This window comes from Equus przewalskii, chromosome 29 (genome assembly GCF_037783145.1).
Source record: "Equus przewalskii isolate Varuska chromosome 29, EquPr2, whole genome shotgun sequence".
Classification (NCBI taxonomy): Eukaryota; Metazoa; Chordata; class Mammalia; order Perissodactyla; family Equidae; genus Equus; species Equus przewalskii.
The window spans coordinates 8,825,911-8,842,145 of NC_091859.1; the positions used below are offsets into that span (position 1 = coordinate 8,825,911).

General features: G+C 40.5%; 1 protein-coding gene and 1 long non-coding RNA gene across 5 annotated transcripts in view; one reads left to right on the forward strand and one right to left on the reverse strand.

The window, feature by feature from the left end:
- Positions 1-8,929, reverse strand: part of LIN7A (lin-7 homolog A, crumbs cell polarity complex component) — a 140,992-nt gene extending 132,063 nt beyond the window's left edge. For 2 of the 4 annotated variants that reach the window (XR_011534826.1, XM_070600616.1), the window contains exon 1: positions 8,313-8,929. Coding sequence is in view for 1 of the 4 variants with exons in the window: in XM_070600616.1 (XP_070456717.1) it covers positions 8,313-8,394 (82 nt within the window). In the remaining 3 variants the exon portion in view is untranslated. The remainder of the gene's footprint in view (positions 1-8,312) is intronic. The other 2 variants (XR_011534827.1, XM_070600617.1) reach the window with 1 other exon arrangement.
- Positions 8,448-14,132, forward strand: LOC139080366 (uncharacterized). Its single transcript, XR_011534829.1, has 2 exons — positions 8,448-8,593; positions 9,599-14,132. It is a non-coding gene; the product is annotated as an uncharacterized lncRNA (long non-coding RNA).
- The last annotated feature ends 2,103 nt before the right edge of the window (positions 14,133-16,235 follow it).

The following is a 16,235-nucleotide window of genomic DNA, read 5'->3' on the forward strand; positions in this document are numbered from 1 at the left end:
ACTTTCTATGACCCTCATCCAAAATACTAGTAACAAAGTTGAATAGGACAGAGAACCAAACTGCCCCGGAGCAGTGTTTCAACACCAGAAATCCTGGAGCGCCATCGTCTGCTTCCCACACCTCCACATTTCCCATAAGGCTTCCATGAGCGCTGTGACATCCTGAGCACAGAGCGGCTATGGCACCCACCTGAAACTTGTCAAGATCTACTTTTAGTGACCCCATGTAGGCAATGTGGGATCACCACTTCCTTCTCTAAGTGCACATATCTCATTCTTCTTTTAATATGCCTTAGATTTTTCCGCTGGGAGGCAAGAACAAGTAGATTGAACTATAGTTTTCTAAAAGACCTCACTCACCTTTTTGGAAGCCAGGCTATTTGTCCATCAGCAATTACTACTCTTCTCCAATTTTCCTCAAAAGTCACCTTCAGCAGTCTCTAAGCTATTTTCCCCAATTATCTCGTTACTGTTAAATAGACTCAGCTGGGACTTGATGTTTTGGGCTCCCCCCACAACCCCACATTTAACTTGGGGTTTAAATCTTATTGCCTTCTTTGATTCTCATTATTCTATCCATTTTTTGGTTACAGATAATATTTTGATATTAAAAAAACAGATTTCGTACTGAAATATCATAACTAACACCACACTGGACAGGTAAACAAAAGCGGCAGAACCAATTGGACTTGAAATAGCTACAGTATTTCTAGGGGAAATTACCACCAGTTTAAATTAGAAACCCTAGTTTTCTGTCCAAGACAGATAACTACCTGAGTATAACTTCAGTGTAAGTTTCAATTCAACAAAATCTTCTTCAAGTAGTCTTTGGGCATATTTACTTTTATTAGGTAAGTTTTCCAATTCAGCCAGCACGTTAATTAGTAAAACTCAATCATAAAAATCTTCTCTATCTCCTAGACCGGAAGTAAAGCACTGATGTAATCAACATGACTTTTTAAGGTTATGTTCACATTTGCCAACACAGAGTGATTTCAACTTAAATCCATTTTAACTTGCTTATCAGGACATAGCTCTACCATTCATCAGTTTGTGGTTAAAAAAAAAAAGATGAGGCAATGTGGCTTATGTGGGTGTGTGTGTGTGTGTGTGTATGTGTGTGTGTATGCAGGAAATTCTGCTAGGGCCTCTTCTCCCTACTGTTTTTTCACCTTTTCAGTTGTATTCTGGCATTATATTGCCTGGTTCAGTTAACAAGTGAGGAGAACAGGTGGATGCCAGCCATGGCAGCAGCGCTGTGAATATCAGCACCAGCACCTCACATCCTTTCTTGGCCCTGGAGAGTGTTCCACTTTTAGGAGTCTGCTACATAGACACACAGAAGCAAAGTGATAAAGTAAGGTAGCCACCACTTTTACATGAGTATGGGTTGGAAGCCTTTTTTATTTTATTTTTTTAGCATTAAGAATGACTCCAAGATAGCTAGTCCAGCTAAGTCAATTTCATTCATTCACTCATTCGTTTATTCATTCCACTGATCAATCAACAAATATTGAGTGTACCATGTGTCATAAAATCTGTTGGGCTCTGCATAAACATTAACAGTCTCTGACCTGATGAAGACTATATCCTAATAGACAGATGTCAAGACTAAGAAAAGTACTCTCTCCGGGAGGTATTGGCTTTGTGCCTATAATAGCATCCCTAATACCCAGGATTCATCTTTCAATTTGCTACTACTCTCTAAATGTTTCCTTTTCCCCACTAAACAGCTAAGCCCTAATTGTGATTCCTGAAAAAGCACTCCGAAAGCAAAGGCACTCATTTCATAAACGACCAGGGTACACCAAACACACCTCAGGGCTTGCACAGCTGACACACCAAACTAGAAGACGTTCACCAAATACATTTTGCTTTTTCTGGAAGCTCTATCATTAATTTCTCAATTCCTTTTCAATTTCAAAACTGTGTTTAAGATTCTTATTAAATGCAAAATATCATTTTTTTAATCAAAACTCTTCAGAAATTTGAGTCCTTCTCTTTGTAACATTTTATTATCAAAGGAAAAAAAGGTGGATGTGGCACAGTTCTGACTCCCAGAAAATGTTGTCTAACTATATAGTGCAAAAAGAAACACTCAAATACTGATTCACAAAAAAAATTCCATAAAATTTTCTTTTGATGTTTAGTGAAGCCTACAGAAAATAGGAGACAGCAAGCCAGCACTTAATGTTTATAGACTAAAACTTATCTGGCTGCTTTAGGACAAGAGACTAAGATATAGCCAGCCCCTCTCTCTTTCCTGCCCCATCACAACCACCAGGGCATACATCTTTGAAACAATATAAGAACTAGATTAATTTTTATTTTCCTTCTTCCTTAATCTCTCCTCATGTTAAAAATAAATAATAAGGAGAGAGATAAGGCGCAAGCCCTTTGGTCTGTGAGCAAAAGCAATTCTCAGGAAAATACAGATTTTATAAAAACTGGTGAATACAGCTGATTAGAAAAGCTATAGGATGCCCAAGGCTTGAATTGCGAGATGAGCTCTTCATGCCTTGAAAAGTGAAAAGAGAAGAGAGAAAATGTTAATGTATCATAAATTCTATGAAAAGTGTGGTACCCGTGGGATTTTCATTTGCATTCAGTTTTTGCTCTCGTGGTTTTTTTCCCCACAAGGTTGAAATCCGCAAAAATAAAGGCTCTTGGTTTTATATTCGAATTTTTTTTTAAAGATTTTATTTTTTTCCTTTTTCTCCCCAAAGTCCCCCAGTACATAGTTGTATATTCTTCGTTGTGGGTCCTTCTAGTTGTGGCATGTGAGACGCCGCCTCAGTGTGGTTTGATGAGCAGTGCCACGTCCGCGCCCAGGATTCGAACCAACGAAACACTGGGCCACCTGCAGCAGAGCGCGCAAACTTAATCACTCGGCCACGGGGCCAGCCCCTTATATTTGAATTTTTAAAGGACAAAAAATTTGTTTTTGAAAGGGAAAAAATATCAAGATTTGTTTAATAAATATTTTAAATTATGGCTTATTTTAGAAGCGAAGAAATCAAGATTTCCATTTACATTTTTGCAGCTTGCCCATGTTGAATTTAACTCACAGAAAAGTTAGATCACTGTGATACCAACATTTTATTTTACATAGGCACCTAAACGAAGCTTGTAAGCTATTGATCATGTCAGAAGCGAATATTTAAATATTTAAAATATTAAACATCTCAAATATTTAAAATCACAGTTTTAATTACTCCTAGAAATTATTTTAATTATCCATTTTTATTCAAGAGTTGATTTTGTATTATTTCTTTATTAGCCATGAGTTTTCAAAAAGCCAGTCTGCATAAAATTAGGGGGAAGAGTAAGCAGAAGTGAAATTTTGAAGAGTTCTGTTGTATAATCTTTTCTGACCTTGAGATAGAAAGTGAAGGAGTGTTGGCGCTACTTTACCTGGGAAAGTGCCTCAGTCCAGGAAGTCCTTACTACAGGAAAGTGTTCCTGGTTCTTTGTGATGAAGGTGTTAAGTGTCATGGACTGCACCCTGCTTTGTTCTCTTGTGTTTAGCTGAAGGTCACTCCTGGCTTTAGAGATTAAAATCTGGGCAAACTAAGCTCTAGTGTAGTGAAGAATTGCTGTGAATATTTTAAATTCTGGAAGAGAAGATTCTACACTAATCTCTTTATCTGCATCTTCTCTTTGCCACAGGGTAAATTACAGGTACTACTTTTTACATCAGTGTCTAATATAAAATATTAGACTGAAAATGAATATATGTCATATTATGACCACTTGAGTTCAACATGTAGATTTATGCACAGTGACATGTAAATTGCAGTGTTCAGTATATCTTTGAAGATCTAATTATATGATGTTTTAGCCTAGCAATAAGAAGCAAAAAGCTGATCTACAGATTTTCTTGGTATACTTATAACCAAATTTCTACCCCAAAATGCATACTTGGAATGTTACTATTTCTTGGTAATTTTTCTTTTTAATCATTTGCTTGGTTAAAGATGTATTGACAGAATAGTAGCCAAGTTGAACATGTGGAACTGCTTTTCTTTGCATTCTTCCCTTTATCCAGAATGCTTTTCCTAAGGATCTTATTAATACATCAGAACTCAGTTTAAATTTTGCTTTCTCATTGAGCCTTCTTTGACCCCACTATCTAAATTGGTCCTTCTCCATTATTCCCTATCCTCATGTCCTGTTTATTGTCTTCAGAGCACTTCACACCTTCAACTAATCTAAAATCCTAATTATAATTTACATCATCTGCCCCTGGCTACCAACTTCACACACTCCATTTTCCACCAGTCTCCACTGTGCTCACATTTTCACGCTGACTTCCTTGATGGTCCCAGGATGCACATGTGAGGTCCCTCTCCTGAGCACATTCCCCCAGGTATCTACAAAGTTTGCTTCCTTAGTTTCTCCAGGTCTCTTCTCTAACATTATCAGTTCAGGAGGGAAGACCTTCCTTGATCATCATATCGAAACAGCAGCCCCCAGCACCCTCCTTGAGCCAGTGTTACTTTTTCTTACCAGCACTGATAGTTGTATGCAGATGTGTTCAGTGTGTGACTCTCTCATTAGCATGTAAACTCCACTAGACTTTATCTATTTTGTTCATTAGCAGTACGACATTGCTGAAAACAGTGCTTTCCATAAGGCTGGCACTCAATCCTTATTTGTTGAGCCAATTAATTAATCTCTTATTATCTGTTTCCCCTCTAGAATTTCAAGGATCATAAAAGTAGAAACTTTGCTTCTGGTATTCCTATAGTATCTTGTATACATGAATGTGTATATCCACATATAGTGTGTATTTGATAAATGAATATTTATTGAATGAATGAATTGTTTGCATGTGTGTGTGTTTAATCTCTCTCTCCCAGAAGGTTCTAATTACCATGAAGACCAGAATTATGCTTGTTTAGTTCACCACTGTATACCAATCCCACAGTAGTCTGGCTTACAGTAGGCACTCGAGGACTGGGACCAGGGCAAACATGAACCTACTCTGAACATAGCCACCCAGAGACCTCAACAGGGTTAATCTGAGATCTTAATGGCAGGTAGAAAAGAATTTAGGATGAACACAGAGCAGAGAAAACCTTAAGTCACTAAGTTCATCCTTGTAGGGCTCAGCCTGGTCCTGGAAAAAGCTTGCTTCCCAGACAAGATCCGAGAAGCTAGTGCAGGCTTCGGAGCTTCTTACTTTCAGATAATATCTTTTGAACTCTGGGAAGAGTATCTCTTCATTTCAATCCATAGCTTTGACTTGTTTGCGTGAAACCTTTATCCTGAAGATTCAAGACGAATCAGTTTATGGTGCCAAAGGGCATCAAACAAGAAAAATCAGATTTTGGAATAAAATCTCCTACCAACTAGTAGGGTAACCTTGAAATATCTCTTATCATCGCTTCTTTCACATTTTTCATTTGAAAAGTGAAGATGCTAGAAAAGAACCAGCAGCTCTCAAATCGTGGATTATGTACTCAGGTTCACTGAGATGCCCTCGGGAGCCTTTGTAGAGCATCTTCTTTCCTTCCTCCCCTTGGCCCACTGGCCACAATCCCCCTTGGTTAATAATCACAGCCTTGGTGAGCTATGGTTACTGATGGGAATTCACCAAGCATACAGGGGAAAAGAAAGGTTAAGACCCACTGGCTACGTTCTCCCTGCCCTCCTTCCCAGGATCAAAATGTGGTGAATCCATGAACTGTACCTCTGTTCACTACTCTATCCCTGTATTTTAACAGTGCTTAAGTTACTGTAGTCCTTAGTTAACTGAAACTAACTTTTATTAATTTTTCATCTTCTACTGTGAGTCAGGGACCACGGGAGGCAGTGAGAAGACAAAGGTGAATTTAGAAATGCTCTGTTCCCTCAAGGAGCTCCATTCAATGAGGAGACAGATGCAACAGAGTATGAGAAATGCTTGGATGGGGCCAAAGCCCTGGGTAACCTCAGAGCACATCAAATGGCACCAAAACAACCTGGGAGAGGGAGGGTTCTGGAAAATCTTCCAGTAGGCATCCAGAAACTGAGTCCTAATTTTAATGAATTGAATTATAGACATTTAAAGCTTCACAGCATCAGAATCATCTAATCCGAATTCCTTATGTGGCACAAAGGAAAACTGATGCCCAAAGAGGCTATCAACCCCTCCAAAGCGAGTATCAGAGTTACAACTAAGACCCAGAGAAGTATCATCAGGCTGCCTCTTTTAAAATACATTTTTTGTAGGAAATTTTCCAGAACCCCTTCCTTCATTGGCTTAATGATGCAATTAATCAGTTAATTAATCACATTTTAATAGGACAGAGAAAATATATTTATATATATTGACTTCATGCACAGCAATGATGCCAATAACCCATGATCCGCAAACTACCGACTCTGCAGCGAGCTGCCGGTGAATTGATTCGGACACGTCCACAGGCTCCCCTAGGCAGCGTCCTGCATGGACCCAGTCGCACAGGGAAGGACAGGTGCAGACCGGCTGTGAACAGGAACAAACTTTAAGAATAGATCTAGGTCTGATTGCACTTCCCCTCCACAAGTGAGCCAGGCATCTAAGGGCTAAGGTAAAACGCCCAAAGTGAAATATTTTTCGTAATGGTACATAAAATTGCTCAGGTATGCAGTTTTCTTCGAGTTCGTTTTTTTTTCCCTCCTCAAGTAGTCGTTTTACTTGAGATGTTTAAAGACTGATTCAGTAATGGGACAATATAAGAGCGCATTACATTAAAGCAGAAATACGTGGGAAATCCATAATTTCTAATAGCTTGCCATCTGTTTGGCTCTTACTGGCAATGGATTTATCCTGCTTAGTGCAGATGATGATATTGGGGTGAAATCACGGATTATACAAGGGACTTACTGAGCTCTCTAACTACTGTTATTAATTTACTAGCTTGCAAATCAACATTTCCCAGCACAAAATCAATTATTTTTTATTTTTCAACTCTTGCCCCAAGTAAGGTTGCTACGGGCACCACACAACATCTGTCCTGGCGCCAACAGATTGCATTCAAGTCACCCACAATCTCTCCAAATTACAAACCTCACCGAGTTCACTGGCTTTTCCACTGTTCTCGCAGCAGGATGCTATTTTGCCTCGCCCCACAGTTCAGTTTGATTAGGTAGAAAGAATATTTTTAGAGACACATCGGACTAAATCATTTTCGTCTGACCACACCATTGCCGAATGGCCGCCCAGGGTCCTAAATCCGGCCCCTGCGCACCGGGACGCGCAGGTGTCCTCCGCGGCAGAGTCGCGGGACTCCAGCGCCTTCGTAACTGGACGTCGGAAGCCAGGGAGGAAACCCGGACACACAGGGACAGGTACGACGTCGCACCAGTGCCCCAGAGAGGCCCCGATCACACTGGAGGATTCCATCCTTAGGCTTGGGGACGTCCTGGGGAGGAAGCAAAGGCTGCTTCCCCATTCAAGGCGCAGAGCAGCACGCCCAGGGTCGCGGGTCAGAAGTTGAATTTCAACCCAGCCTGCGCTGCGTCCCAGCGCCTTCCGCAGCCCGGGCGGGCGGTGGCAGCGGGCTGGCAGAGAACGAGGCTGGCTCGGGCAGGGAAAGCCGAGTTGCTGCTGCCAGAGGGCTGCCGGCGGCGGGGGTAGGGGCGACCCCCGCGCTTCTGGGCGCCAGGCCGGGGAGAGCCGGCTCGGCTGCCGCGACGCTGCGCCCGGGCCCGGGCACGGCTGTCGGCGCTCCGCGTGCCCTTTCGGCCGAGGGCAGCTCTCCGCCTCGGCCGCCCAGCAGCCTTGCGCCCCGGCACAGGCCACCGCGGGTGCGCCTTCCCGCCGCGGAAAGGCTGCCCCGGCACCCGCTGCCGGACCGCCCACCGCCCCCCGGCGCCGGGACAAACTTCCTTCCTCCTGGGCCCCGCGGCCGCGCTGGCTGGCAGGCGGCTCCCTCGCCAGCTTCCCGGTCTGCGGCTGCAGGCGCCCTCGCCCGGCACGGCGAGCTTCCTCCTGCCCCGCTCCAACCCCAGCCCCGGGCGCCTAGCGGTCCCCGCGCATCCGCTCCAACAAAGCCGGCGGCCAGGAGGCAACCCGGCGAGGGGCTGCGAGCGGCAGTGGGGGCGCCAGAGCCCGGCGATGGCACCCGTGGGCCGGGCGAGTGCAGCGGGAAGGGGCAGTGGGGACGTGGCGGGCAGAGAAAGGGGAAGAAAGTATCCTGCTCTCGGCGCGAAAGCCTTCTTCGCTTGCCCTCGCTGCCCTGGTCCCCCTGCCCGAGCGCGTCCGGCTGTCCCGGTGGGAGTCGGCAGGGGCAGAGAGGGAGGCAGGGGGTCGCAGTGGCCTGGCGGGCGAGCCGTTCCCTTACCTCTGTCCAGAGTGAGCGGCTGGACCACTGTCAATGTCGCCATGTCTGCCGTGGGAGCCGAAGTGACGCTCGGCTTCAGCATCAGCAACCGCTTGTAGTGAGAAAAAGAGGAGGAGATTGGGGGCGGGGTAGAGAGGAAAGATGGAAAGGAGGGGGAGGAGGGGGAAGGAGGGAAGGTGGTGGTGGCGGAGGAGAAGAAAGCTTGGGTGGGTTGGCAGCCAGATGGAGACGCAACTGTTCCGCGGCGGGCGGACCTTCAGACGCGGCGTGAAGCTGAGCAGGTATCTGAGAGCGTCTGCATCGCCAGCTCTAGGCACGAAGGCTGTACCCTGGAACTTTGCTGTTCCACCCCAAGCAGCACTGGGAGGGTGTAGCTGACGTGTGGCTTGCTTTCAACTTTCCTCTCAAACAAAACGGTCAGAGTAGATGTGTGTCTGGGGAAAGGGAGAAGGTCGAAAGGGGACATAGGGGAGTAAGATAGAGACAAATTTTTTCAGATTGAGGGATATTGTCAACCCAGTAATCCCATCCCTTTTGGAGAGAAAAGCTTCTAGTGTCAGAAATGTTGGGATTTGGTATAGTTGCTGTTAATGTCTGTTAAAGATTTTTAGAATGTTGACTTATAACAGTTTACCAGATAACTGACAAGGCCAGGGTTCCATCACTAGTTGTCCATTAAGGCGCTGAGTATATTGCCTAGAAAATCACTTATATTAAAAGTAAACTTCTGAAAAATGGTGTTAAGTAAAAAACAGGAAGAGAAATTTCTATCACTAAGTTTGGAAAACATGTACCTAGCACATTTTCAGGTTGATCTATAACCAGAGGTAACTCAGAGTTGCCACTTAATGATTAATTCATGACAGGAATTGAGCTAGGAGTGTCCCGTGCCTTGTGCCATGGCCTGACTTGGGGGTTCAATGCAGTCCCTGCCTTCCTGTAGCCTATAATCTAGGGGGAGAGGATGTGATTAAAAGGGTGACTTCAGAGTCAGTTGATGAGGATTCAAGTGCTAGAAATTTCAAATACTGGCTGTGACCTCTTCACCCCAACAGACTGCTTTCACTATCTTATTTCCTGATTAAGAGATTACAAAGCCTAGAGAAATCTTGTGTAAGTACAATAGTGATGACTGTAGGTTCAGGATCAGAAAAGACAAAGCTACCTCCATCCCCTTCCTTGTGACAGAGCAGAATTGTTTAGGCTAGCAATAAATTCTTAAAGTCACGCACTGTTTTGCAGAAAAATATTTACATATAATCTATGTCATGTTTTTTTTTTGAAAGTTTGTACCTTTTGACTACCTTCACATGTCATTTCCTCTGATTATAATACGGATGGTTTCTGAAGATCTTTTGCATTCCATGGTCTACATTTGGAAAAAAAAAAAAGAAAAGAAAAGAAAAGAGCAAGGTTTCACCAATGATTGAGGAAGCCAAAGATAACTAGCCATACACCTAACATATGAGAAAGATATACCTAAAATACCAGGTAAATGTGCCTATATTTTCATTTAGTGTTTTGGAAAAAACTCTGATCTTGAAATACAAGTCTTACTTATCTGCTCTTCAGAAATCATATATTCTCTGACTGATCCCTGATTTCCTCATTTGTCAAATGAGGAACTTAATAACCTTCAATCTCACTGAGATTCTGTAAAATGAGGGCACTCATTCTACCCTGCAACCTCCCAGCAATCCCACTGAGGGCCTGTTGAGATAATGTGCATGAATGTCCTTTGAAAAGGGTAACATATTTACAAATTTATGCAAACAACGAATGTTAAGTCCCTCCTGAACCGCAGGGCAAGCACTGTGCTAGGAGTTGGCCATGCAAAGATTAACAGGATGGAGCCCTCTCCCCCAACAGTGCTCAGTCGATGTTGGGAGACAAATAATGAGAAGCTATGAGAATTCCATGCAGTAAGTGGTCTAAGAAAGCTCCGTAGAAAGGATGTGCTGTGGGCAAGAGGAAGAAGCAACAGTTCTGATTGATTGACGTTATTCACATCCCCTAAATCAAACAACAGAAAGAAGTTGAATTGTGCACAGTATCAGCAGAGTATGTTCCAAGGTTTTGCACAAAATGTCAAACCTCATTCAATAATTGAGGATGAAAAGGACGTACAAATCCCCTGGCCACTAATGGAGTTCTTTTAACAACATACTTTATTATGAATATGCATTTGAGCGGCTTAATTCATAAGTCTAAAAACCATAACTGTACCTATTTCAATACAAATCCCAGATTGTGAGGTCTATGAAGGTAGGCTCTTTGTCTTTTTGTTTTCTGATGTATCCCCAGCACCAGACATTTGATAGCATGTTTCTAGACTTATGCTTTGAGCTCCCTAATTGAAAATTTGCTCTATCATTCTCTCTGTTTTGACTCTGTAGAGTTTTTGTAAGGATTGAAAGAGAAAGTAAGAGGAAGCACAAATCACCATATATTCATCAGTTATTATTTCTAGTAGTGACAAGTTCAATGCCTTTAGTTTATGTCTACGCAGGTGTAGAAAATGAATAATAGACCATTATCTGTTAGAATTTGTTTTTTATGAATAACTAACTACTGTCCAGGAACATCTGTGAATTTCTCTTTGAAATATGCATAGATGTAAGGAAATTTCCTTAATCTCTTCTTTTGCTTCGGTAGATGTGACCATACTTAGGTCTCTTGAATAATTGCCTGGACAACGATAGTGTTTTATCAAGGTCAATATACTTCATCTATTCATATGTGTGTTGCTTTGTTGATTGTGTATTAATCAGGGAATTGTTAAAACACCCGTGATTATACTTTTATGTTAGCTCTTTGGTTACACAAGCACTACAATTTTTTATTGTGTCATATAGTAGTTTAGTTCACTGGCACCTATATTTTCAATGGGATTCATTAATTCAGTAAATACTTATTGAGCACTTTGTATGTGCCAGGCTTGGTGCTAGGTTGCTTTCTCTTTCCTTCTCTTTTCAGGCCAGAAAAGTGGGTACTGCTATCCCATTTTATAGATAAGTAAACTGAGACTCAGAGAGCTTAAGCAACTTGCTTAAGAATAGTCACACCTGCATTCAAGAGCCCATGTGCTTCCCACTAAGAAACACACTTCATATTGTATCCTTGAAGATGTAGTGATTTCAGCCCTCTATTTCAGAGTTATAGATATATTTATATACGTCCTAGCTGGGTTTTTTTGTTACGCTTGAGATATACACTCAAAGAGAGGAATGCAAGGAGGAAATTTAGGTCAAAGGAGAAAGGAACTATGATATTGGTTCCATTCTATGTACATATAGGTTGATATTAAAATGGCACTCACTTTGAAATACAAAATCTGCTCTTGTTAAAAAAATACATTCAAAGCTACGGTAAGGTCTGTTTCACTTAAGAGAATCTTTTTGAATTATATGAAAAAATTAAGAGAAGGTTTGAGTAAAGCATTAGCATACTAAGAAAATGTGTTTAGTTAGATTATAAATGGAGTAGAATAAGCATAGTTTCATATGAGGAAAATAGCACCTTCAAACTGGAATTCTTTCAGCCTTGGGTGTTGGAAATTATTTTTGACTGATTCAAGCTATCACATTATCTTCCTTAATTCTTGCAGCTTTGTCAAAATAGCGCTGGATTAAGATGAAGTGACAACCTATACTTGGGAATAATATAACTGTTTGTGGGCTTTTTAAAAAAATCATCATAAATAGAGAATGTTACAATATTTTTCCTTAGATTTGTTTTGATAACTACTTATTTGCCTGTTCATTCAAGAAATAATGTACTTAACATATTCCAGGCAATGTTGTTCTAGGCATTGAGATATTGCAAGGAACAAGAAAAGGCCCTGTTCTCACTTATCTTATATTCTGCAAGGGAGAGAGACAGTAGAGAAAGTAATAAACAGACAAGAAAGAGATCAGTTCGTGACTAAGTACTGTGCAAACAATGAATAATATGACAATTGAATTGTGTCTAGAATACTGTCAGACTTACGAAAGACAGGGAGAAAAACTTACGAAGATAGGGAGAAGGGCATTCAGAGGAGCAGGAGAGCAAAGCCAGGGATGGGAGAGCAGATTTGGCGTGTGTTTGGGTCAAATAAGCAATTTGAATTTGGAGTTCAAGAAAAACAAGCTCAAAGAGGGCCATTGAGAGTCAGGTTGTGAAAGACAACACAACTAACAGAAATGTCACGAGCTTTTTCATGAATTACTTAGTGCCCATGATACAATAAAATGTACTAATACAATATTGGCTAAGAAAAAATTGGTAGCATCTTCATTAAAAATTACCAACAGGGGAGTGAAATGAAGAATTACTAATTCAGAGTTGGATGTTTGAAAATTAAAGAGGAAATGAGGGGCCGGCCCGGTGGTACAGCGGTTAAGTGCGCACGTTCTGCTTCAGTGATCCAGAGTCCGCTGGTTCGGATCCGGGGTGTGGACATGGCACCGCTTGGCAAGCCATGCTGTGGCAGGAGTTCCACATATAAAGTGGAGAAAGATGGGCACGGATGTTAGCTCAGGGCCAGTCTTCCTCAGCAAAAAGAGAAGGACTGGTGGCAGATGTTAGCTTAGGGCTTATCTTTCTCAAAAAAAAAAAAAAAGGAAAAGAAAGAAATGAAAATATAAAAATTCAATTCTAACTTTGAGAGAGGGAAATCTGAAATCTGAATAATTATTCCTAAGTTGTAGGGTTTTATTTGCTTTATTTTATATTACCACTTATCATGCAGATCTTAAATATAATAATTAACTCTTACTCTGATTCTGGCATTGGCAATAGCACGTATAATAAGTGCCAAGGCTTTCTTTCAAAACCAGGGGTTTTATTTATGTCTATTTAACTTGTAGAATATAACATGATGTTTTTGTTTCATTTTGAAATGAACATTTTTCTATTTTCACAGTTGGAAGTTATGATTGATCTTTTTATAATGAAATTTAAATTCAAGGCTTACAGTTTTCTTTCTTTTTCTTTATGTGTCCCAACCTTACGTTTACACCACTGGGAAAGCCTAAGAGATACAAGAGAAGGGAGATAAGATGATTTTTAAAAGTGATATTGGACTCATCTCTTTCTCGCATGTGCTCAGGAGGTATTTCCAAACTTTTAGAGCCTACAACCTTCAATGGTTTTAAAAAATATTTTTATTACTATTGCATCTTTAAAAATTTAATATATTCAATTTTGAGTCAAAAATTATGCTTTTATTCAACAAATGTTTATTATGTACCTGTAATACGCCAGGCACTGAATCGGGAGAGCTTCAGTGGTAAAGGTGGAAGAAGTGCCTTTCCTTACAGAGTTGAGTTTTTATAAAGGAAGATAGATAAAATTCAAGTAAATGATAACCAGAAAATTTTAGTTAGTGGTAAGGATCACAAACAGGGATATGCTGCAGCCTGTTCACACTGTGATTTGAAACCCAATTATGTGCATCTTGTCCCAACATCACTTTTAGTGACATCACGTTGTATCTTTAGATTGGCTATGGTGGGACTGGACACCATGGGTATGGGCAAATACGATATGTATACAGTACTGAAGTTTTCTTTTTTCCTCTGGAAAGCCACTTGTTAAACATTTACCAGCACACCACAAAGTCCATGTAGAAAATAAAATAGGAAGTTGTGATGAAATATGCGGCAGGGGAAGAGGCTGCTTTAGAAAAGTCAGAAAACGAGTCCCACTGTACTTGATAGAAAAATTTTTTTAACGACAAATCTACACTGTTCTTGATGGAGTACTGACTAGGATGCTGGACGTGGGATGCAGTTAGAAGTAGGAGACATTCATGTTATTTTTGAGGAGTTTACAAAATATTTGGAAAGAAAATAGAAGCATCAATGAAAAAGGCATAGAAGTAATTACTAAATGATGTATTAACGAAAATAAGTGATATTATAAATTTGTATACATTAAAGACATACAGAAAAAAGGTAAGTCTGGATTCTGCGAAGGCTTCTTGTGGGTAGTGGCCATTCACTTTCAGAAGTAACATGGAGATATTTTCTTGGCATGTAGATAATAAAATGTTATACCTTTGAGCAGAAAACTACTCCTCACAATTTTGAATCAAAAGATTGCTAACCAAGTGGACCACGATCTTCTAAAGGATTTCATGAGAAGCTAAAGAAAAAGGAGGGACATGGTCATTATGGTAATTCACTTGTGTATTGGTAGAGAATTTTACTATGGTGAAGAGAGAGTTTTGTTACCTTGATCCTTGAAGGGGACAATAACCACAGTCAAGACTGGTTTGTTTGGGACTTTAGCTTCATTTAAAATATGGTTTAAATGGCTTTTTCTTGAAAAGCATCTCAATTCCTGTCTTTTATTTTTTAAAATCCAGCTCAACTTATTTGTTTCTCTCTAGTTCTGGTACTATGGAATTAATTAAGGATATTAGAGAGAAACAGATGAAAAGGCCATCTTTGAATTCTTCCAAGATCGTGACACAGTACAGTAATTGAGACTCAGAACAGAATTTACTCTAGGTGTGCTGAGGGACATACATGTCAGTAATTAGTAAGTTTAGGAGCAAAAGGCAACATTAGCATGGATCGCACATTCGGAAGAGAGTTCTAAACTCTCGTTTTTATCCTCCGATGCTCTAATTTAAAGCAAAAATTGCACAATTTAAATTGGTTTGCATTTTAATATGATGTTTCTGGGCCCAACCTGAAGCATAAAGTATCTTTGTCTTAAAACTTATCAGTGGGATCAAATTAGCTCTGATAAACTATGCTCCTCACTCTCAGCTTCTCTGCCTTCCCTGCCTTTCTGCTCCTGGATGAACTCTTAATCCCTTGCCAGGTAGGTGGGCATTTCTGATGCTTATAATGTTATTACGCCATTCCTCAAGTCCACAGTTATGCAAGGTAGATCTGTTTTCTGAAATACAGTGTCTCTGAGAACTTTCCTCTTTCAAAGATTTATTTGACTTCTTGCTCAAAGCATTTATTCACATAATAAATCCAACTAAAACTTTACTTTGGCCTCTGAGGATTTAACTAGAATGAGAAAAAAAAGAGACAAATGAAGATTGCTTTAGCTCTGAATAGCTTTAGGTTCCTGTCACCTGGAATTTTGCATAGATCAGTAGAGGCAAACCAAGCCAAACAAATATTTTTGTCTAGACCCCAAGTCAAAGCAATCTCAAATAAATGGAGAGAATAAGCAAATCTTTGCCATTTGCATCTAGAACAAGCAAGTAAATGATTCTATTAAATCTTTTATATGGTTTACATATTCTCTTTTTAACAAAGATTTTTGTTTTGAAATTTTAAGTGTAAGGCAATGAACATGGAAAACCATTCTCAAAGGATATCACAAAAGCCCACTCGCTCACCACAAGTAACCAATGTTAACAGGAATTTTTTTGGTGTATTCTTCCAGAAATTATATATGTGTCTGTGTGTGTGTGTGTGCGCGCGTGCACATATCCCTTTAAACCTTACATAAAATTATATTATACACCATGTTTTACACCTCGATTATTTTACCTAGAGATATTTTCATGTCCATACATATAATTTATGTGATCCTTCTCAACTACTTCATAAAATTCCATCGAAATGGTTTCTTATAGAGGGACTTTCAGGTTGTTTCTCCTAGGTTTTTGCTAACTCACACAGTGCTGCGAATGAAAACCTTTCCTGTTTATATCATCTTTGTGAGCCTGAATTCCGCTCAGTTACAGCCTGTTCTTTTGTATAATCTGGTGCTGAACAGCCATTTGCAATGATATGCTTCCAGATTATAATACTGTGACCATTCTATTCCCACTTCATTGTGTGCATTCTATCACTTGCCAATTGATACCTCTTATCTATAGAAACGCCATGTTTAATTGAGTGTCTAAAACCTAAAATGCCAAAGTGATTTCAAAAAAAACAAGCTCCCATAACCTGGTGACTATTT